The 25,160-nt window shown below is 43.4% G+C and overlaps 1 protein-coding gene across 12 annotated transcripts in view; it reads right to left on the reverse strand.

The window, feature by feature from the left end:
- Window positions 1–25,160, reverse strand: part of LOC126335033 (NAD kinase-like) — a 904,299-nt gene that overhangs the window by 235,587 nt on the left and 643,552 nt on the right. Inside the window, exon 1 of one of the 12 annotated variants that reach the window (XM_049997889.1) lies at window positions 11,521–11,644. The exons of the other annotated variants lie outside the window; for them this stretch is intronic. Coding sequence (XP_049853846.1) covers window positions 11,521–11,630 — 110 coding nt within the window. The 5' untranslated portion in view covers window positions 11,631–11,644. Of the gene's footprint in view, window positions 1–11,520; window positions 11,645–25,160 lie in introns of those variants that run through there. 12 annotated transcript variants of the gene reach the window in all.

The following is a 25,160-nucleotide window of genomic DNA, read 5'->3' on the forward strand; positions in this document are numbered from 1 at the left end:
ATAAATCGTGGTCAGACTCCAAATCCGCCCCTGAAAATGTTTTATGGTTTAAAATTTGGCTCCGAAATCTCTGTCTTACCATTATATAATCAATCAGAAGCCTTCTAGTGTCTCCAGGATCCTTCCACAAGTACAGCTTTCTTTTGTGGTTCTTAAACCAAGGGTTAGCGATGATTAAATTATGAGCTGAGCACAATTCTACCAGGCGGCACACTCTTTCATTCCTTTGCCTCAGTCCATATTAACCTTGTCTTTTTCCTTCTCTTCCTTTTCCTACTGTCGAATTCCAGCCTCCGTAACAACGAAATTTTCGTCACCCTTAACTATCTGGATAAATTCTTTTATCTCATCATTCATTTCTTCAATCTCTTCATCATGTGCAGAACTAGTTGACACATGAACTTTTACTTCTGTGGAGTGTGTGAGCTTCATGTCTGTCTTCGCTAAGATAATGCGTTCCCTTTGCTGTTCACAGTCATAAACTTGCCCACATTCCTATTTTTATTCACTTATTCCTGCATTATCCCTATTTGATTTTCTATTTATAAAACAGTATTCAGCTGACGAGAGGTCCTGTTCCTCCTGCCACCGAACTTCACTTACTCCCACTGTATCTAACTCGAACCCATGCATTTCTCTTTATGAATTTTCTAGTCTACGCGCCTGATTAAGGGATCTAACATTCAACGCTCTGATCCCCTAAAATGCTGGTTTTGTTTCTCCTGACGACGACATTCGTCCTGTGTAGTCCCCACAGGAGATCTGAATGGGGGGCTACTTTAACTTCGGAATATTTTACCCAAAGGATGTCATCATCATTTAATCATATAAGAGATCCGCATGCCCTCGGGAAAAATTACAGCTGTAGTTTCCCCCTGCTTTCAGCCGTTCGCAGTACCAGCACAGCGAGGCTATTTTGGTTGATGTTACAAGACCTAATCAGTCAATCATCCAGATGCCCCTGCAATTACTGAAAAGGTTGCTGCCCCTCTTCAGTAACCACACGTTTGTCTAGTCTCTGAACAGATACCCCTCCGCTGTGGTTGCACCTACGGTATGTCTATCTGTATCGCTGAGGCACGCAAGCCTCCCCACCAACGGGAAGATCCATGGTCCATGCGGGGTCATGGGGGGTAGGGGGGGGGGGGGGGGGTTCGGAACATAAGAGCGGAAAAATTGTTTCAATAATTATGATTATTTCGAAGGAATGCATATGTATATGAATTTTAATAGCAAATATTTCAAGAAACAATAAAACAAATAGTACTGAAGATTTTTTCCTTCTGTTATTTTTGTAAAAAATTAAAAGAGCAATCCTTGTTCTATCTCGTCGGCCTCACAAGACAGCAACTCGCGAAGGAAGCAGTGAGCAAGAAACAAGACAGAGACTCATACCGCCCACACTGGACTGGCAGTCGTGAAGAGCAGGCTAAAAATCCCTGTCCTGTCACTCTGATATAGATTTCCTGTTATTCCCTTAAACCAGACAACGAGAATGCCGGTATACAACCCATTAAACGCACTGTCTCTAATGGCCAACACGTAGAGGAGATGTCGAGGAGATGTCAATTCTGTCGTCCTAAAGTACCCTCTAAATACGAGGTGCATTCAAGTTCTAAGGCCTCCGATTTTTTTCTAATAAACTACTCTCCCGAAATCGATGAAACTGGCGTTACTTCTCGACGTAATCGCCCTGCACACGTACACATTATTCACAACGCTGACGCCATGATTCCATGGCACCGGTGAAGGCTTCTTTGAGAGTCTGTTTTGACCACTGGAAAATCGCTGAGGCAATAGCAGCATGGCTAGTGAATGTGCGGCCACAGAGATTGTGTTTCATTGTTGGAAAAAGCCCAAAAAAGGAGCCAGGTCAGGTGAGTAGGGAGCAGAGGAATCACTTAAAAGTTGTTATCACGAAGAAACTGTTGCGTAACGTTAGCTCGATGTGCGGGTGCGTTGTCTTGGTGAAACAGCACACGCGCAACCCTTCCCAGACGTTTTTGTTGCAGTGCAGGAAGGAATTTGTTCTTCAAAACATTTTCGTAGGATGCACCTGTTACCGTAGTGCCCTTTGGAACGCAATGGGTAAGGATTACGCCCTCGCTGTCCCAGAACATGGACACCATCATTTTTTCAGCACTGGCGGTTACCCGAAATTTTCTTGGTGGCGGTGAATCTGTGTGCTTCCATTGAGCTGACTGGCGCTTTGTTTCTGGATTGAAAAAAGGCATCCACGTCTCATCCATTGTCACAACCGACGAAAAGAAAGTCCCATTCATGCTGTCGTTGCGCATCAACATGCGACACAGGCAGCCATGTGGTCGTTCGTCAGCATTCGAGGCACCCACCTGGATGACACTTTTCGCATTTTCAGGTCGTCATGCAGGATTGTGTGAAGAGAACCCACAGAAATGCCAACTCTGGCGGCGATCTGTTCAACAGTCATTCGGCGATCCCCCAAAACAATTCTCTCCACTTTCTCGATCATGTCGTCAGACCGGCTTGTGCGAGCCCGAGGTTGTTTCGGTTTGTTGTCACTTGATGTTCTGCCTTCATTAAACTGTCGCACCCACGAACGCACTTTCGACACATCCATAACTCCATCACCACATGTCTCCTGCAACTGTCGTCGAATTTCAATTGGTTTCACACCACGCAAATTCAGAAAACGAATGATTGCACGCTGTTCAAGTAAGAAAACGTCGCCATTTTAAGTATTTAAAACAGTTCTCATTCTCGCCGCTGGCGGTAAAATTCCAACTGCCGTACGGTGCTGCCATCTCTGGGGCGTATTGACAATGAACGCGGCCTCATTTTAAAACAATGCGCATGTTTCTCTCTTTCCAGTCCGGAGAAAAAAAAATCGGAGGCCTTAGAACTTGAATGCACCTCGTAGCTACCAACAACCAGCCAAGCCCGGACTCTTGTTCAGGCTGTAGTTCCATGGGAAGAACATGTGGCAAGAAATTAAAATATGGCGAGGTGAGTTAAATGCCATGTCGATCCATTGAAGAAAAGACTGCCCATAGTTCATCTGACTTCTCGTTTATAAAAGTTAGCACTGTAGCTACAAAAATTTGTAATGGTGGCCCGAAATATGCTGAAGTATATGAAATGTCTATACATACTACTCGTTCTAAATCGACAGTTACGAACATTTTTTTCTGAACTGTTCGTCTAATATAACGAAATAATGAGTTAGCCCCCGCCCCCCCCCCCCCCCCGCCCCCCCGTCCCTCCTGCTTCCCCAGCGTAGAATAGTACGCATCTTTCTCTGTCAAGTCTTTGTGTGATAAGTATGAAAATAATGCGACACCCGGTGATCTATGTTCAGACTTTTGAAGGCATCTCCTGCAAAAATTGGTGCCGAAACAACTTTTATCACCTGTTACCAGCCGTTTAGTTTTCTTTATTAATATTTTATTTCTTTCAGGGAGAGTGCATTTCACCACACAATTCTTTCACATAGTGACAAAGGTGAACATTGGGTTTGGCTTCATTACAAAATATGAAACGTAGTCGATAAAGCGAGTCTAGTCACAGCACTACCCATGCGCCACACTTGGGCGACCTTGACTGTAGATATGGGTTTATTACACACACACAAACAACATCTATCATGACTTGTCATTCTTCAATTACTAGTGATCAGTTGTAGGCCATTGTGCAACATTTACTAAGAAAATTTACATGCATCGCTAATCAGTTCATACCTAAAAAGAAGACTATGTTTCCGTATCAATTATGGTCTTCAGTAAACGCAGTATCAGATAATCGGATGAAGAGGGTACCAACTACAACTTCATCCGTATGCTCAAAATCAAATGATTCATATCGCATAATCATCATATACTGCGTGGTCAGGATCAACGCTACTGAAGACAATTTACTAACCCCATAGCGGTATTATAAATACCGTATCGCTATTCCTTTACTCGAAGAGAACACTAGTGAAAGCTCAGTCATTTTGTATTCGATTGAATGTTCCAAGACTAAACACAGTACAACTACAAGATCTAGTTTCGGAATTACTGCAGTTAAGTAAAAACAGACATTATTTCTGTCCTTTTCTACTATTTTACTGCTGATGTAACAGTTTCAGTGCTAAGCAGCACCTAGTGAGTTTCTGAGGTACTACTTCGGTACGAGGTGACTCGCGGCAGCGCTGGTGTCGTTTGATGGTGACTACGTGCATGAAAGCCAGGAATGTCGTATTAAGTTTCGCGTCATTTGGAATTTTACAAAAACTTCTGTATAATTACTTTCTTACTGAAAAATCTTTGCGAAGCAATATGAAACTTAAATGACAAACGTATTGGCGTTTACAGATACCAAGTCCGTCCAGCGACGCCAGCGCCAACTCGACACACTTTGCAACTACGATGTGGAGAAAGTACTCACTAGGCGTTGCCCAACAATAACCGAGCTCGGCGCTTATTAGAATAGGCAGGAAATAATAAAGTTTCTTTCTTAATGCTCGTGCTTATCATAAAGATTACTTTTTTAATGAGGTAAGCCCTAAGACTTGTCAGCGAAAATAAAATCAGGAGTAATCAATGACGGAGTTTCCAGATACCGAAAGGCATTTCAGTATAATTACTTATGTTGTGGGGAAGTCAGTTATGTTCAGTGAGCTGCAATACATAACGAGAGTGATACACTGCACGCGGTTGGTGGGACAACGCAACGTTCTCCATCCAGAAATCTGATACTACTTCTACTGGACATAACATATCCGTAATTTAAACCATGATTCTTACTTCACCTACATCAAGAACCAATCAGTTATTCGCTTACTGGTTGCAAGCATATATCAAATAACGACCAACTTCAGACGAAAGCTGATGTCAAGGAACCGGTACGCCATTCGCGAATACCCTCATTTCTACAAGCCGCTGATTATGTTAGACATAGCACGAATGCAGCACTTTAACAACCAAACCGTTCATTACATGTTGAGCAACGCATCGATATAACAGAATCGTCTTTTGGGTGTTGCAGCCCTTAATTTCCTAATTTGCCAACAAAAATTAGCATTGCAGTTTGGATTGTGTTATTTCACCCATTCAGATTTCAGTACATGAAAAACAGCTTTTTATTTCCGTTCACTACCTAATAAAAGTTTGTATCTTGTGACACTGTGACAAGGAAGTAGCTAGTTCCTTGCACCCTAACGTCGCATGTTTTTATCTTATTATTTTCAGAAAGATCAGAGTTCAAGAACGAATTCGTTCTCCTCCACCAGTGTGTTTTTTGTCTGGAACAAACATTTTTATAACATAGGTTTCCTCCAACGGGAAGGAGCTTACGTCAACAGACGTGCTACTGTGCTTTTTATTGTATACTATGTTTTTTATGACGTAACAATCATATATGACAGCTACGTATACGGACATGGCCATGTGCACAAGGTGCTTGTCGATTTTAAATGTTTCACTTATACAAACCTTTATACTGTGTGCTACGTTTTATTTACATGACAACTTGGCGTGAGGTCCAACACAAAATGAACCACGTTTTACAGTATAAATTTTTGAAGATCTGAAAATGGCTGAAAAGTCTGTTGAAACCGGCTGTTTGTAAATAAAGAAATATTGCGGTATTGGCTTTAAAAAGTATTTATTTTTATAACATTGGTAATTAGATAATTTTGCCTCCTTCAGTCAGTATTGGCATCCAACATCACACAGGAATACCGTTATATGGTTTCATTTTTTGCAAATAATACAGCCCAGTTGGCTTAACATTTTTAAAAAAATTATTTACGCTAGTAACATGTTCCGATTAATAGCATGATGCAATCCACTATATAAAAAGACAATAACGGAAGACCTCCCTTGGTTGTAAGACACATAATAAAACTGAAAAAGATACTCATTATTAAAGAATAAAAACTACGAAAACAAAGATATGCAGCAAAATCAAATTAGGTGAGGACGCATCGGATTCGTTATATGAGATTCGAGAGCTAACCCTGAAACAGGACATGCAGAGAATGGGACAGAGCGAGAAGTTTAACTGCAATTGACGTAGAAGCTACAGGGAAATGTAGCAACTACAAAAAGAACGATAAGCGACAGAAAATATCCTAGATTTCCTTCCCCGTACTGAGCTCGTGTTGTGACTATAATTTAATCACCGTCGACGACGTGTTAAACCCTAATTTTCCTTCCTTCCTTTTACGAAAGCAATTACTTACGTAACAACATGCAGAGGGTCACACTAAGTACAGCACACAAGTTCAGAATGAAGGAACATGACATTTCCAGTACTACAACGTTAGATACCGGGTCTTCTCTTGATCTTTCAATACTTTAATAACCTTACAGTCAGTTTTAATAATTGCAAGAAAACTGCCTGGATTGTTGATAAGCTAACTATGGACCCAAACTAGACCACAGCAAACAAAGCGCAGGCAATATGCGAACAGGCCTATAACTGGTTCACAGCGAATAGCACAAGATTAAGTCGCAGAAAAATTAATACTATTCAACTCCAAACAAATAAAAAAGATCTGACAGTATCTGAAATGATACTGCATGTTTGAAATTCCTTCGGGTCCAGAGTGAAGTTCTGTATTCTGGTGTGGTGGTGACAGAAAAGGATCCGGCCACCCACTGTGATAAATGCAGGTTGTATAACACGCCAACCCCATGAAGAAACCGGATAAAGCCAAGAGAAGAAGAAGAAGAAGAAGAAGACGACGACGAAAGATGAGTAGCATTAGGACTGCTCGCTGATGGTTCTGTTGTATACGAGAAAGTATAGTAAAGAAATGCATGAAGACCGTGAAGGACAGTTCTCTTTAAACGTGGAGGCGATATGAAACGGGACCAACACGCAGAAGGCGAATTGAAGTCTTAGATTTTTTGGAAGGATTGTTTGAAAGTGCAGTGCAGTGCTATCATTTGCAAATACTGATCGAATTACATATACTGCTCCAGTTCTACGTATTGCTGTTGCTTCTGAGTCCTTACCAAGCAGCCATGACAGCACATACCGAGCAAATTCGGAGAAGCGTCACAGGTTTAGCTCACATGAAAGTGTAACAGAAGTGTTTGAGCAACTTGAATGTAATGATAAGTATAGTCATAAATTAAATGTAATCATTAAATTAATTGTAGTCACAGAAAGAAAAGCGATGCATCTTTCTCGCGAAATGATGTTGCATAGTGTATGGCGCTCGCTGAACGTTCAGTATACGTACGGATGGGTCAGAATTTCGATTGTATTGGCAGGAAGCTCCCACGGTGACGACCCTGTACACTGGCTTCCGACGTATACATGTGGGCCTACATATATGTTACGCTTAACCCATTTCTGCATAGCGCGGCATATATGTGACGTAACATTCTACCGTTGTTTTCTCTTGTTGGCAACAATGCATGCATTTGAAATGCATATCGTTGCATGTCTGTCAGTTACGGAAGCTCTATCATTGATTCTGCGGGATTCTGCCAGTAAAAGTCAGGAAGAGAACAGTGTCTGGTTGTTCATTTAGTCAAGACATTTTATGAATAAGATTATGTCTTGGAATAAGAAGTAAATACTATTTTCTGAAGCAATGTACCACACAATTTTTTTAAACTTTTGCATAATTACAATGTTAAAGGTGCTGAAATTTATATTGTATGTTAGCCACCAAATGAAATTCATTTTTATAGAAATCCAGTTTTTAATTGTTTCACACGTGTTACGCTAGGCATGGAAGTCAATATAATATTTCCTTCTTTCTCAGAGGTCTGTCTGTGCATGTAGTCCTGGATATTCCTGGGAACAATAAAGAAGATGTAACGGATCTATTTATTGAGCCTCCTGAAGCTAATGTGGAGTCGGACGAAGATTTTGATAAGGAAGATGGGGATGTAAAGATAGATAGTCTTGACCAAGACAACTTTATGCTGGTGCAGAAGCAGTATTGACCAACAAAAATTGGTTAGTGGTGAACCTGAGACTGGCTGTTTTCATGACGATAAACCAGGTAATGCCATTTCAGATGAAACACAAAAGCTACAGATCTAAAAAACTGTAATAAAACGTTGAAGAAGGGAGTATCTGCAAAGTCATAACGCTTTAGTTCCTGAGAGTGAACCGAAGTAAATACAGAAGGTTGTTTTCAGTTCAGTATTTTGAACTGTTTTGGGATGATAAAATAATTAAATTTCTAAATAGTGAATCTACAAAATACGATTTGTTCAAGAACTGCCACGATCCTAAAATAACATATGAAGAGATAACAGGTTTTCTAGGAATTTTAATTCTCTCGGGCTATAATCCTCTACCTAGCAGAAGCCGTTATGGAGATTCAGGATTAGACATGAGAAATGAAATGGAGCACAGCATGATCAGAAGAGACAGATTTGAAACAATTATGAGATTCATTCACTCATCTGATCAATGTAAACAATAAAATGTGGAAACTTCGTCCATTAACAGATGTGTTAAGAAAAGTTTTTTCTCTCGACTTGCAGCCTGAGCACGCATAAAGTATTTCGGCAGGTGTGGACGCAAACAATTTGTAAAAGGTAAACCCATTAAATCTGGATACAAAGCATGGTGCCTAAACACAGACATGCGTGTATCTAGTGGATTTTCAATTATACCAAGGTACTGATCCACAAAGGAACGAATGTACCAGAAAGCAGTTGGAAAAAGTGCTGCATCTATGGTTCAAAAGATTGATTTACTTTCCGATAAAAGTAAAAATCTGTCTTACAGGTTTTCTTTTGACAATCTGTTTACATTTCCTACATTGTTGGTCCGCTTAAAAGAAAGAGGTTACGGTGCAACTGGCACGATTCATGGGAATTGTCTGCCAAGAGAATGTCAACTTACACCCTGTAAGGCGACGTCCAAAAGCAAGAAGAGGGGAGATTTTGATTCCAAGAGTAGCAATGGAAGTGGAATGATTATTACCAGACGGCTGGATAGTTCTGCAGTGTAACAATTCCATCAACCAGCCATGAGATGAATCCAGTGAGCGCTGTGAGCCGATAGTCAAGACAAATGAAGAAAAGAATAGTTTTGCTGCGACCACATGTTACTGGAAAATACAACAAAAATTTGGGGGGCAGGGTGGAGGGGTGGTGGGGGGGGACTGACCGAATGTATGAAAATATAGCGTTTAGTGGTGGCCAATTTTTACGTGGCTGCTCGATGTGTGTGTACATAATGCGTGGCTTCTCTACAGAAAGACAGGTATGAATATGCCACAACTGCAGTTTTGGAGCTACATTGTAGAATGTTACCTGACTTCCAATGCCACAATCCGTACAGGTCCTGGTCGCCCTACAGGTAATCTATACGAAGGTAGAGTTCTGCATAACATCAGATACGATTTAAAAAATCATCTGGTCACAGAAAAAACGACTCTGTGCTGCAGAAATCGGCAAAGGGACTCAGAACAACGTGCTCGAAATGTGATGTTGGTTTGTGCATAAAGTGTCTTGTACAGTATTACAGAAAGTGAATGCTGTTGCCTAAACGTAATGTAAATGACATACGCTGCTTTATTTTATTTACTGCCATGTATTTCACTTAAAATTTACCCGCCAGGGTAGCAGAGAGCGCTAATGCGCTGCTTCCTGTACTCGGGTAGGCGCACCGGCCCGGGTCGAATCCGACCTGTGGATTAACGACGAGGGCCGGTATGCCGGCCAGCCTGGATGTGGTTTTCCACATCCCGCTAGGTGAATACCGGGCCCGTCCCCACGTTCCGCCTCAGTTACACGACTCATACATCTGAAAACATGCGCACTATTTCATGGCTTGCACTCTAAGCAGACAGCTAGGGTGCACTACTTACGTCCCGGGAAGGGGGTGGCGGCAGGAAGGGCATCCGGCCACACTCTGCAAATAACACTGCCAAATCCGTAATAACACGGCCGTCCCGCGTTGGAGCGGGACAAAGGCCCAAATAAAATTTATTATCTGCCTAACGGGACATATACGTTACACCCTCTATTGCTTAAATTATTAATTACTTTTTGTTTAGCTTGTTGTAGTGCGTTTCATTAATGACAATGAACAAATAAATATCTGAATTGTGAAGTTCAGAAGTGAAAATTAACTCAAGCAGAAACTGGATTAATACACTACTGGCCATTACAATTGCTACACCAAGAAGAAATGCAGATGATAAACGGGTATTCATTGGACAAATATATTATACTAGAACTGACATGTGGTTACATTTTCATGCAATTTGGGTGCATAGATCCTGAGGAATCAGTACCCAGAACAACCAACTCTGGACGTAATAACGGCCTTGATACGCCTGGGCATTGAGTCAAACAGAGCTTGGATGGCGTGTACAGGTACAGCTGCCCCCATGCAGCTTCAACACCATACCACAATTCATCAAGAGTAGTGACTGGCGTATTGTGACGAGCCAGTTGCTCGGCCGCCATTGACAAGACGTTTTCAGTTGGTGAGAGATCTGGAGAATGTGCTGGCCAGGGCACCAGTCGGACACTTTCTGTATCCAGAATGGCCTGTACAGGACCTGCGACATGCTGTCGTGCATTATCGTGCTGAAATGTAGGGTTTCGCAGCGATCGGAGGAAGGGTAGAGCCACGGTAACACATCTGAAATGTAACGTCCACTGTTTAAAGTGCCATCAGTGCGAACAAGCGGTGACCGAGACATGTAACCAGTGGCACCCCATACCATCATGCCGGGTGATACGCCAGTATGTCAATGACGAATACACGCTTCCAATGTGCGTTCACCGCGATGTCGCCAAACACGGATGCGACCATCTCGACGCTATCGACAGAACCTGAAATCATCCGAAAAAATTACGTTTTGCTATTCGTGCACCCAGGTTCGTCGTTGAGTACACCATCGCAGGCGCTCCTGTCTGTGATGCAGCGTCAAGGGTAACAGCAGCCATGGTCTCCGAGCTGACAGTCCACGCTGCTGCAAACGTCGTCGAATAGTTGTTGTCTTACAAACGTCCCCATCTGTTGACTCAGGGGTCGAGACGTGGCTGCACGATCCGTTACAGCCATGGGGATAAGATGCCTGTCATCTCGACTGCTAGTGATACGAGGCCGTTGAGATCCAGCACGGCGTTCCGTATTGCCCTCCTGAACCCACCGATTCCATATTCTGTTAACAGTCATTGGATCTCGACCAACGAGAGCAGCAATGTCGCATACGATAAACCGCAATCGCGATAGGCTACAATCCGACCTTTATGAAAGTCGGAAACGAGGCATCACAACAACGTTTCACCAGGCATCGCCGGTCAACTGCTGTTTGTGTATGACAAATCGGATGGAAACTTTTGTAGTGTCAGCACGTTTATAGGTGTCTCCACCGGCGTCAACCTTGTGTGAATGCTCTGAAAAGCTAATCATTTGCATATCATAGCATCTTCTTCCTGTCGGTTAAATTTCACGTCTGTAGCACGTGATCTTGGTGGTGTAGTAATTTTAATAGCCATAGTAGTGTATATGGGGTAGCCTCGGTCACAGCAGCTGCCGGTGATATTCGCAGCTGGCGTGTCCTACCTGTTGGAGCAGAAGCCGCGCGTGCAGGAAGGAAGGGGCGCCCACTGAGTACCTGTTCCGCCGCCGAGGCCGCAGCCGCTACTGGCGAGCGACACACAGCACGCCGCCATCGCAGTCGCTGCCCGGCTTCCGCCGTCGGCTCCCACCGACCATTCTACAGTATAGCCTGCGTTCCCACCTGACGTTACGGCCGCCCTCTAAACGCCCTCCACACTAACCAGTCTCTCTTATTACAACACGCACCCAAAGCCAGATACAGAGACTGGTATAGGCATGGAAATTCAAATATAGATATATGTAGAGCGGCGGTCTCCTTAGTGTAGCATGTTAACGGTAGACTGACCGGAACGGTAGCTGGTTCGAAACGCGGTGATGGAAGAAATTTCATTGCCAGCATTTGGCTGTCAAGCGGAAGAGAAGTGGTGGTGTAACATGGTCACCAGGCACAGCGCCAATCTCCTCTGGCAGATCAGATTTTGAAACCTCTTTACAGTGCCTCACGGAGTGAGGACAGGAGGCACACACTGTCCGTGGTGTTCCATCCGTCGCACAGCGACGCCAAGGCCAGTGGCTCGCTTCTGCTATTCCCGAGCAGTAGGCTGTGTGTCGGCACCCTTCTTCGTCACCATACGACACACGATACGCGCTCTTATTCATAATGGTACAGACTTCTGTGCTGCACCAACGAAAGATTTGCCGCCAACACGATGTATGTTGCATATTGAGGTTAATAATTTTTCACAGTAATACTTGTTGAAGTAAAGCTACCAAGTGTTTTTTTGATGTTTTCATTTGATGCACGAACGTCGCTGAGATTGGGCGAGCACTGACGGCTGTTCTTGGCGCGGCACGGCGACATCACGCCGCAGGGTTAAAATTTCACCTGCTGACGGCTGTCCACCGCAAGGAGAAACTCTAAGTTGCGGTCATTACGACTGTGCAAAGAAACAAAATGAGTGATCAAAAATGTACCGAATATTTCTAACGTTGTAGTCATTTCTTATTCTGACCACGATCAAGTAATCACATATAATACTGTTCAATCTTTAATACATGGCACCACTTTGTATTTCTTGATGGTACATAAAACAAGTTAAAGCGATCGTAAAAATGAAAGACAACAGTCGTGTTAGTTACACATACATTCTCAAGGACATGCGAACAAGCTTTTTTCAATAATGTCCTCGAGAAAGTTTAAGCAATTTATTCTTACATTGAAAATGTATTCAAATGGTGAGCAGTACGGAAAGTAATAAGAGATATCTCTGTTTTCAAATAGTTCGCCGAGATGTATTACCGTAACAGTAGCTGACGTATTTTTGAAAACATTGTGACAGCTCACAAACCATAGATTCAGTAAATTTATGGGAGCACCCATGGAGGTGTAATAAGGCAAGTCGGCGCTACAGATTTTGGCAGCACGTTGCTTTGAAGCCGGTGCCGCCATGGTGGTGGCCCCAAAACATTGGCATGCTACTGTTTACGATAGCTGCTTCTGCTTGTTCTTACATGTCTGTCGTTTACACGCTACAGTTGTTTTAAATGTAAATGTTACAGTGCTTTCGTCAGTGACACACTGTCGGGAAGGCATTCCGGAAGGTTTTCTCGACTTAAATACACATTTGATCCAGTAACATGGCGCACTTGGCCGCGTTAACGTAACTTTGTGTTTCTTATGTTTCTAATGCGCAAGACGAGAAATATGTGATGTCAAAAGGCAGCTTTCCCAATCTAGCGATTCCGTTAACATCGAGTGACAAAAGTATTGTTCGTTCTAAATCCTGTTTCCGAAAATGACGAGAAGACATTTTGCTACTTTTGGTCGGTTTCCAATCTTTGCTTCTCACAGCGTTCACCCAGAGAGATTTTCGAGTGGGGCTGATAGGAAATCTAAAGTCGAATCACAGAAATAAAATAATTACAGTGAAAGTAAACAGAGCACCAACAATTCATCGGCATAAAGGAAAATATCTCTTGAACGAAAACATTATGAATGAAATGTGATTCCTTTACGCTTTAGATTATAATCAGAACGATCAGTACACCTGTAAATGAAGCAAGTTGCCATTTCTGATCAAAACACTTCCACTAGTAACTAATGTTTGCGAGCATATAATATGTGATGTCATGACAGCTCCCGTTATTATACCTCCATTGAAAAACCATGTTAAGTATTACCGTTGGTTTTCTAGGCAAAGCAGAAAATCAACAACTAAATTACGACGACTTCGGACAGGGATTTCAACCAGAAGTATTAACCTTCACATGCCCTATTCTGTCTCAATAGAGACGAACCTACAGACCATTAATCAACTAAAGAAGTGATGGGGCACACGTAGCAGTACACAGTCAACGTTAAATTGAAATACATTCATTGGTCCTAACGACGTAATTTGAGCTACATGAGGGGAAAAAAAATACACGCAACGGATACGCTTAGAAAATAACTATGCACCGCGTGGAAAGAGGCTCAAATTCCACCGAAATGCATTAATCGCCACTGTGTGCGAGAATGTGAAAATCACACCTCTCCTTCTCTCCCTCCCTCTCCCCTCCCCCCCCCTCTCTCTCTCTCTCTCTCTCTCTCTCTCTCTCTCTCTCTCTCTCTCTCTCTCTCTCTCTCTGCTCTGGTATCTGGTAAATGCATCAAATCGTTTACTTAAATGATAGAACATAAAGCTATGTGCGCAGATTCATTCACGGTCTGAATCTCACACCTGTCTGGCCAGGTAACGCTTGTGAGATAGTAAAGCTGCCGTCAACCCAAAGGCTGGTTTGAACACCGCATTTTTCTACTGGTGTTGCTACGCCCTCGCCTTCCTCGAACCTCTGAACGGACTGATACCTGTCATTTCATCGTGGAGTCAGAAACACCGAGCACTGCGTCATTTTTTCTATATGAAAATCATTGCTGAAGGAAATCGTAGGAGCGACTGGGGAGTCATAGAACGGGGGAAGGAAGGAAGAGTGGGCTTAGAGTCCTCTCGACATTGAGGTTAGTAGAGACGGAGCACTACTCGAATTGTATCAAGGATGGGGAAGGAAATCGGTCGTGCCCTGTCAAAGGAAGTCCAGTGTGCTAATCACTATGTCACATTGTTCAGTGGAATCACAGAGCCACAGCTTTCAGGTATGTATCACAAAGTCCAGAGTAGGGATGGGAATAGCCGATCGGTTGAAACCGATACCAGTATTTTAGTTCTGAATAACCGAATTTTTTGGATATTTGTGTGGCCTCTGTTATAACGGGTGTTTCTTATTTTTTATTAATAACTGGATAAAGGATCGAATTATCAATTAGCCATAGCAGCAGTGCAAAAATCTTTGGTTTTTGAATAAACTTTTTTTAGACGATTAATTTTTATTTGTAAAATTTCAGTTTCCATTGCTTTGAAATACTGCGCCATTGTAGAAAACAGGAAAAGCGGTAAGTGCTACTGTAATAACAATGCCGATAGAAACGAGCAACAAGCACACGGCCAAGTGTTGGAACAGCATTCCTGAAACAATAATGTTCTCATTGCCATGTGGCGTGGCCTATTGGATCGTACGCTTGTACATGTAATGTGCGAGACTTGTCGTATCTAGTCTGAAACTTCTCGCTGTTGTCGTTGGAAAGTAGTTGAATTACTGAATGGCAGTAGTGTGGAAGTATTTTACGAAGTGCGGTACCAATGAAGTACATTGCCCTGTTTGCTATAAAAGATTAAGAACTGGAGGAACCACAACAGACTTCTGACATCATATAAGGAGAAAACTTAAATATTTACTATTAAAAACAGTCTTGATCGCGATCAAGACTGTTTTTAATAGTAAATATTTGTAAGACATTGATCACTGCCTCTCCCATAATGTATTCAAAACTAAGAAAACTTAAAACTTAACAAGTCATTCGTAGTTTACAATAAAAACAGAAAGCAGCATATCAGCTGCTTGTGTCTCTAAAATATGTCTTTATCTGCTTGTAGCCTTTGGAAATTGATGAATTAATACGATAAATAGGGTTCTCCAACTCAGTTTCCGCCCTTTAGCATTGACTGTTCGTGATGCGCAAGTGCCCACATCTACATCTATACTCTGCGAACTATCGTGAGGTGCATGGCAGAGGGTACGTCCCGTTGTACCAGTTATTACGGTTTCTTCCTGTTCCATTCACGTAGGGAGCAAGGGAAGAATGATTGTTTGAAAGTATTCGTGCTTGCAGTAATTATGCTAATCTTATCCTCACGATCTCTGTGTGAGCGATATGTTTGGGGTTCTAGTATACCCCTAGAGTAATCATTTAAAGCAGATTCTCGAAACTTCGTTAACAGACTTTCGCGGGATAGTTTACGTCTGTCTTCAAGAGCCAGCGATTTCAGTTCCTTCAGTATCTCTGTGACACTCTCCCATGGATGAAACAAATTTGTGACCATTCGTGCTGCCCTTCTCTGTATACGTTCAATATCTAGTGGTATTATCCTCGATTAAAACATGATTTTTGAGCAGAGCTTCAAAAATTTAGTATCAATAGGTCCATATTGGTCATTTTTTGTAGTTTTCAACCATTTTTGGGAAAACAGCGAATGGTGGGCGGACTAAATTTTCTTTTATTTTTCTATTTAATTAAATATTTTAATGGTATGCTTGCTGAAACTGAAGGTGTCAATTTTTTCAATCTTTGATCGAGTTCAAAGGAAATAATAGGAATAAGGGATGGAAAATCGGTTGTTTCAGAAACCAGGTATTTTGAACGGTTTAATCACTCTGGTTAAACTCTCATTCAAAAATACCGATTTACACGCTATTCCGGAGCTAAGTAACCGGTCCACGTGCAGATCTCTAACACCAAAGGCTATTTCCGTCACTAGCACAGCTTATTCCATACAGGATCTGTGAAGCAACACTAAGTTTGGGATCTACATTTAACCATACGCCCGCCTGAGCTCTTCCGTGGCAGATGTTTACGTATCGTGGATCCCGGGCACGTATATTCCTCGTGGACGTTGTGTAATGTCGGCGATACGCAGGGGCCTCACTGACCCCTGTCCGGCATTAACAGCTTGCTGCAATATTCCACAGCTACTCACTCTCACCAGCTTATACTTACATCTAGTTTGCTGTGGACGGCTTGAACCACCACCATGCAAGACAGCCGCTATTTACAGCCTCCATAATATGTTGTAATCACCTATACACCTAGATTATGTCGCACCATCTGTGCACTTTTTCTTCAGCGTCCGACTGCCAAATTCCCAATCGGTACAAGTCGGGAGACATCGCGTCACCAGTATTTTGCCTCCGGCCGCTCCCATCTTACGCTACGGCAACACGTGCGATTTTTGCAGCGGGACTCGAGCTGAAAAATCGCAGTGCTCCGGCCATACAGAACAGGAAAATTTGCCTGGCGATGGCAGTAAGACGGCCAGGTACATGCGTCGCAGAAATAATTTCTCGACAATATCAGCGCACAGTGTTTCGCTGAATAGCAATTCATTTCTCGCAGTGTATTTATTACTAGCTAGTCGTCGTCGAAGACGGCAGAGGAAATGGCGAATCCATTCTATACTAAGTGACACGTCAACAAAGGGAAAGTTCGTTTTCGTACATTAGGTATTAACAGAATATCCATATATACTTTTTGAGTTTGTCGAATGTCTCTTAATTCACTCGAAAAACTGTTAGTATGAAAACAGACGTTTCTGAAACAATTAGAGTGATCAGGAATTATTGTTTTCGATTGTTCTGCTTGCTGTGGCAGATAGCAGTTCACACACATTAACGTCGGAGGCGATGGTCAAGGAGGAGATTCAAATTTCTTCAAAGCGGCTGATCTAAAGACAAAAATTTATACACATACAGTAAATATGCCTTAATTGTAACCTCCCCCAAACTGCTCTCCCAGTTCACCTCGTCCATTCGTAATTGTGACTGACAAGGCATTTCCTCCTATATGACAACCTTGTAAGACCTTTTCCTGAAAAAACTCGAGGCATGAAAAAAATTGTTTTCCGACAACAAGTTATCGAAAGCTAGTCGTTTTTTTGAATTAGCATCTGCCACTTTTTGCACATAAATGTCGGATTTTGCACCGATCGAGCTATGTAAGGGTTGAGTTTGCTGATACTACAATTAGAGCATGTCGTGTACTTCGCAATTATTGGAGGACTGTTGACAGTTGCAACTTCGAGGACATTTATATACGTGACAAATACGTCTGCATGCTGAACTAGCGGCAACACAAGTGGAAAATTGGTCAGAAACCGCTCTGGAGAGTTTTTCAGTTCTAGTCATGAATGAGTGTCTCGAAGAAAGTCTTGTAAGCAGTAAACCTTAAATGGTTTTCCTAACTAGAATATGAAGAACTTGCTAGTAAATACATATGAAGAAAAAACCCTTAAAAAGTTTTCGTACCTATCAACTTTATTTCTTTCTACCACTTATATTTTCTCTCACCCTCCCGCAACAAAAAAAGCACTCTGTCTTCAGGCCACGAGTGGCCTACCGGGACCATCCGACCGCCGTGTCATTCTCGGTGGAGGATGCGAACAGGACGGGTGTGGGTTCAGCACACCGCTCTCCTGGTCATTATGATGGTATTCTTGACCGAAGCCGCTACTATTCGGTCGAGTAGCTCCTCAACTGGCATCAAGAGGCTGAGTGCATCCCGAAAAATGGCAACAGCGCATGGCGGCCTAAATGGTCACCCATCCAAGTGCCGAGCACGCCCGACAGCGCTTAACTTCTATGATCTCACGGGAACCGGTGTATCCACTGCGGTAACGCCGTTGCCCACCCTCCCGCAATGGCATTTATTAATTGTCTGACGCACTCCTGTTTTTATAGCGTGGGTCCCTTACATCGATATACACGTATATTTTTGTACCTCCAGAATGAACAGTTCATTGTCGACACGGTCTATGTTGCACATCAACATTGAAACATAGTTGTGGGGTTCCTCGTGAAGAACTGCCCTTTCGGCCTCTCACTCAGGTTGCTGGAATTCCAGTAGAGAGAATACGAGTAATAGGCCGGGACGGATTACGTTGAATGCGACCTTTAAGACGCGTCCCGCCTGTGCAGCAGCCACGTGAATTCCAGCTATGTGACCGCCCTCACTTAAGCTCCGTTTAGATGGTCCACATTTTACGGCAATATTTGGTCACTACAGCGTTGCCGACAACATTTCTGCAATAGACCAATATCTATCTCTATGCTTGTCTGTAAATGCTTCAATTACTCTCACGCTTGTTTCCCAGTTTCATCACGGAAAGGCGATGCAGTCGCGTATCTGACACGAGCGAAAACAATCTTTTTACTTTTGTTCGAAAGTTTCTTTGCGCACATATAGCCAAATGTTTTTAGTTGTTCGTAGTGTACTGCAGTGGACAAGTGGACAATTATTAATTTTATAGATGCGACTCATCTATGGCCAGAGCTATCGTACATCGAAATTGATGTATGCAATGATCGGAACCAATAAAAATATTTTACAATTTGTTGCCTATGAGCTCGGATCCACGCTTCATCAAGCATGCAAAATAAATCCGAAGTCTTCGAGCCTATGCTACGCGAGGCAAAAACGTTGCATAGGACACTGGAAGTGTAGGCAGTTCTTCAACCATATGGTTTACATTTGATGCCATGAGTTTCATACTAGCTCCACACGTACCTGAAGCAGGCATTGATTTGGTAAACAGTGGCTTGTGCTGATAACGAAAATATAATACCAATAAAAATTGTATCCTTACTTCAAGACGCTCTTAATGAAATCTCATGTCCCTCTACTACTGCATACTTCCGGTACCAAATGGTTTATTGACGATTGGTTTATTGACGAATTGTGAACTTTACACAGGTACTTCTGTACGAATCATGAGTAGCTAAAAACGAAGGGTGATAGCCAATCGGATTGTAACTGGTATGCACTCATTTATATTTGTAACGGTTTTAGCAATTCATGGAAAATTTGCTTGTAATAGATGTTCCATATCGTGCTTCGACATTGCGGTAAATTCTTGAACAGATATGTACCTAGTATCAGCCTGCTAGTTAAATTTTCTGAAGCATTCTGCTTACTCAAAAAAGAACGCACCCACAAAATCAGATTTCTCTTGTTCTTTCTAACTTGATTCCTTGTGTGGCGTAAAAGCAGTGGAATCGCATAGTCTTCCACTAGCTCGCTTCGACCATTTTGTGGCAGCAGTGTGCCCCCTTGCAAACAGTTCTGGCTTGACAATTTATTGCTGCAAACATTGACGGGCAATAGTCACCATTAATGTTGTAGTATGTGTGGGAGCAGTTTGTGTGGCCACAGTGTTGGCGGACAACTCTGTCGGGATATATTGTCGGCAATACGCAACGTTTCTGGCCCATGTGAACGTACCTTTAGATCTCGGCCCTATTTCTGCCGTGTTTTTTTTTTTCAGCTCTTTTTCCCGCTGGAAAAACTTCTTATGTGGCCTTGGCCGCATTGGAATCACCCCTGTAGAGGTGAAACGATACTTTGTGGAGTAGCACTGCAGTAAATATCACAGAATGAGGCAGCTTCAAGACAGCCAAGCGTGACTGAGCATAGTCACGTTCAAAATGTTCAAATGTGTGTGAAATCTTGTGGCACTTAACTGCTAAGGTCATTGGTCCCTAAGTTTACACACTACTTAACCTAATTATCCTAAGGACAAACACATACACACCCATACCCGGGGGAGGACTCGAACCTCCGCCGGGACCAGCCGCTCAGTCCATGACTGCAGCGCCTAGACCGTTCGGCTAATCCCGCGCAACCAGTCACGTTCATTGGGCCTCATAATCACTCCACATAACCACTTTTCAAGGAAAAGCAATCGCAACAACTCGGGCTGGCTTTGTAATCATGAGCCAACGAGTCAGAGGTAGCCGTTGCTTTGAGCAAAGAGCTCTCCTGTCGGCATGGCGAGTGGAATAACCAGGAGTGTCACGTGACTGGGATGACGACACACCTTGTGTTGCACGTCGAAATCACAGCCGAGAGGAGGATAGGTGAGCCCCCCACCCCCCGCCCATCCATTTCGGACCTCTGACGTGAGCAAGATCGTAGGTGCCCCACGCATGGGGAACTCCGTCTCCGCGGCTGTGCAGGCAGTGGGATTTTCACCTGGCACAGGGTCAAGGACGTGCCGCTAGTACCTCGATTCGGGGAAAGAGACACCAACGTGCTCAATACTTTGTTGACGGAGTTCGCCGTCGACTGCCTAGGATGGCGCACAGGAAGCAAATTCAGTTCACTGCTGTACAGTAACATCCGGTTAACAGCCATACCCTCCAGAGCAACCTCCTAGCGATAGAATATAAACGCCCAAAGCCATACACGTATCGTTGCTCACCACATCCCCGTAGAAAAGCTAGATTAGCAAAGACACAAGAAAACCGTCATTGGACCCTCGAAGCGTGAAGAAAGAACACCTCAACTGCTGGGTTGTTGTGGTCTTCAGTCCAAAGACTGGTTTGATGCAGATCTCCATGCTACTCTATCCTGTGCAAGCCTCTTCATCTCCGAATAACTACTGCACCCTACATCATTGAGTCTGCTTAATGCATTCATCTCTTGGCCTCCCTCTACGGTTTTTACCCCCCACGCTGCCCTCCAATACTAAATTGGTGATCCCCTGATGCCTCAGAACGTGTCCTACCAACCGATCCCTTCTTCTAGTCAAGTTGTGCCACAAATTCCTCTTCTCCGCAGTTCCATTCAGTACCTCCTCATTAGTTATGTGACCTACCCATTTAATGTTCAACATTCTTCTGTAGCTCATTTCAAAAGCTTCTATTCTCTTCTTCTCTGCACTGTTTATCGTCCATGTTTCACTAGCATACGTGGCTACACTCCATACAATTACTTTCAGAAAAGACTTCCTGACACTTAAATCTATACTCGATGTTAACAAATTTCTCTTCCTCAGAAACGGTTTCCTTGCCATCGCCAGTCTACATTTTACATCGTTCCTACTTCGACCATCTCAGGTATTTTGCTTCTCAAATAACAAAACACATCTACTACTTTAAATATCTCATTTCCTAATCTAATTGCCTCAGCATCACTTGATATAATTCGACTACATTTTATTATCCTTGTTTTCTTATGAGCATCTTATACCGTCCTTTCAAGACACTGCCCACTCAGTTCAACTGTTCTTCCAAGTCCTTTGCTGTCTTTGACAGAATTTCAGCAAAGTTTTTATTTCTTTTCTTGTCCGTGGACTTAAATTCCGACTGCAAATTTTTCTTTTGTTTCCTTTACTGTTTGCTCAATATACAAATTGAATAATCTCGGGGTAGGCTACATCCCTGTCTCTCTCCCTTCTCAACCACGCCGCCTTTAGAATTTGAAAGAGAGTATTCCAGTCAACGTTGTCAAAAGTCTATAAATGCTATAAACGTAGGTTTATCTTTCCCTGACCTATCTGCTATGAGAAGTAGGGTCAGTATTGCCTCGCGTGTTCCTACATGTCTCTGGAATCCAAACTGATCTTGACCGAGTTCGGTTTCTACCAGTTTTTTCCATTCGTCTGTAAGGAATTCGTGTTAATATTTTGCAACCGAGACTTGTTAAATCGCTGGTTGGGTATTTTTCAAACCTCTCAGCACCTGCTTTCTTTGAGATTGGAAGTACTATATTCTTCTTGAAGTCTGAGAGTATTTCGTCTTTATCAAACATTTTGCGCACCAGATGGAAGAGTTTTGTCATGGCTTGCTCTCCCAAGGCTATCAGTAGTTCAGACGGTATGTTCTCTACTCCTGGGGTTTTGTTTCGACGTAGACTGATAGGACGCAATGCAAATTGGACACGTCGACGGCAAGGCAATGCGTTCCCCACCGCTTCCGAACTGAGACCGAATTGCTCCTAGTGAGCACATCTTACGTCAACTACACAGAGAGAGGCCGAATGTAATGGGAAAGCGTTCGATGTGATTTTGGACATCGGAAGGTGGAGCGCATATGGTGTAACTCACTTGTCTCCGTGCTGGTGTAAATGTGCTCCTGACGCCGCGCATTCAAATCAGAGGCTATTTGACCCACAGAGGATCTCCCCAATGGCTCTGTAGAAGTGATGTGACGTCCATCCGACACACACTTGTTGTCGTCCCGTGCGGCGGTTTGTTGTGTTGAAACATTGTGACAATATCTACCCCTGATCTCCGAAACGCAAATGCTTGTGTAATCTCCGATACAATATGTCTCACACTTCATGCATCGATACTAATTCCACGATCAAAGTCGGTTAATTCGCGACGCCCAGTAGTGTTCACTGTAAAGATGCCTGTAAGACAGCCCGGTTATATTGTCTGCACTAGCTCTACAGGATGTCTCCGTAAGAGCGTGCAAACATTTAACAGGACATAGAGGCTATTCCACTGAATAATTTGAGGTAGGGAACATGGAGGCGAAGAAGCCAGCTTACGGAGATAATACGAATAAATAATAAAATGGAATAAAATTACATTACTGTGTATGTATCCAACAAAATGTGCTGAAACTAACGGTCATCAACCTCAGTGCAAGCATGACATACCCGAGCAAGTTTCTGACGCACTCTGTAAACATTCCTGGTGTGTTTCCAGTCACGCCACAGGGAGCTACAATTCTGGCAACTAATTCTCTCTCCGCATCCACTAGGGTCTCATATACAGGTGACTTTAGATGTCCCCACAGGAAATAATCAAGGCGATTCAGGTCAAGTGACCTCGTAGATACGGAATAGGACCTCGCCTTCGAATCCAGCGGCCAGAAACTACACCACTGAAATAGTTGCGGACTCCCACAGTGAAGTGAGGCGTTGTATCGTCATGTTGTATCCACATCCTCTCACGAACAGCCAACGACTCAAGTAGAACTCTTTGCACGAACTTCAAGAACAGTGGTCCATTCAAACGGCCAGATAGAAGATATGGCGCAATGAGATTGTCAACTACAATCCCGGCCCAGATATTCACAGTAAAACGCGCTTGACCGTGTGACTCTACTACAGCGTGAGGGTTTTCCTCATCCCATACAAGGCTATTCCTGCTGTTCAAAATACTATCATGATCAAATGAACCCTCGCCAGTAAACAGCATGACTTCGAACAAATGTAGTCGATCAATCGATTGATGGACTAACCACTAACACAATGCGACCCTTGGTGCAAAGTCAGTCAAAAGCATTGCACGAACTCGTGGGTGATTTTTATTCGCGGAGTACTTGTACAGCAGGACGTCGTGACCGAGTGGTTCTAGGCGCTTCAGCAGCAGTACTTGTACATGTGAATAAACAGTACCGCACGTGTAAACTTGTATGCATGTTAGCTGGAAAACTGTAATGCTAGGCAAAGCGGTAGACAACTTTACTTAAGCTCTTCTTACGCTGGCTTTTTCGACCGCAGGTTCCCTACCTTAAATTGTTCAGTGGATCATTCTGTATGTTCTATTACATTTTTGCACGCTCTTACGGAGACATAGCGTATATCCGACATTCGGGCGTCATACACGGCACAGCTTAAAATTTCCACTCCGTTTATGGAGTCCATCTGATTCAAATGGCTCTGAGCACTATGGGACTTTACATCTGAGGTCATCAGTCCCCTAGACTTAGAACTACTTAAAACTAACCAACCTAAGAATATCATACACATCCATGTCCGAGGCAGGATTCGAACCTGCCACCGTAGCAGCAGCGCGGTTCCGGACTGAAGCGCCTAGAATCGCTTGGCCACAGCGGCCGGCTTGGTAGCTTGCGCGAGACTTCGAAAGAGATAGGGCGTTACAGTGATCCGAGACCACTCAGTCGCCACCGACAACCGCCAGGGAGGGGTCGGAGTTTTGGCCCACCGCTTGCAAGTCACGTTACATTGTGTCCCAGATGGGCTTCTTGTGGCGGACCGGTTCTAGGCGCTTCAGTCGAAACCGCGCAACTGCTACGGTCGCAGGTTCGAATCCTGCCTCGGACATGGGTGTGTGTTATGTCCTTAGGTTACTTAGGTTTAAGTAGTTCTAAGTCTAGGGGACTGATAACCTCAGATGTTAAGTCCCATAGTGCTTAGAGCCATTTTGAACAACCTACCACGCGTTACGTAACAACCTACCACGCGTTTCGTCGCCGCCTGCGTCCGATTTGAGATACTCGTCAAACGCCGCGCTGGCTACCCATTTCCGTTTCAGAAACACCTAACTTTCACGCTGAGACAATTGATAAATATAGAACACATTGAAAAAAATAACGCGGTTCACAGAAAGATGGAGCATTACACGTCCCCTTGCATATTACCGCAGACGAAGGTGCGGCGAAAGGAAGGAAATGACAACCGATGTCGGACAACAATAATTGCTAAACCTGCGATGAATGGGCGCTCGTCACCTGAGCAACCCGAAAATGAGAACGACGCTGTGAATGACAGAAATTATGGTATTGCGTCTTTATTTCTGGATAGTGATCTTAGAGCGCGAAAAGCAGGGAAGATTCTATGTTCTAAATCTTGTAGCTGCTGGCTCCACCATCAAAGAAACACATTAAATGTATTCGCAGTTGTGATTATGGGCAACCGTCAGTTGTTAAGTGGAATGACGACAATAAAAATTCGTGCGCACCGGGACTCGAAGCCGGATGTCCCGCTCATCGCGAGCGGTCGCCGTACCTTTTGGCTATCC

This window comes from Schistocerca gregaria, chromosome 2 (genome assembly GCF_023897955.1).
Source record: "Schistocerca gregaria isolate iqSchGreg1 chromosome 2, iqSchGreg1.2, whole genome shotgun sequence".
Lineage (NCBI taxonomy): Eukaryota > Metazoa > Arthropoda > Insecta > Orthoptera > Acrididae > Schistocerca > Schistocerca gregaria.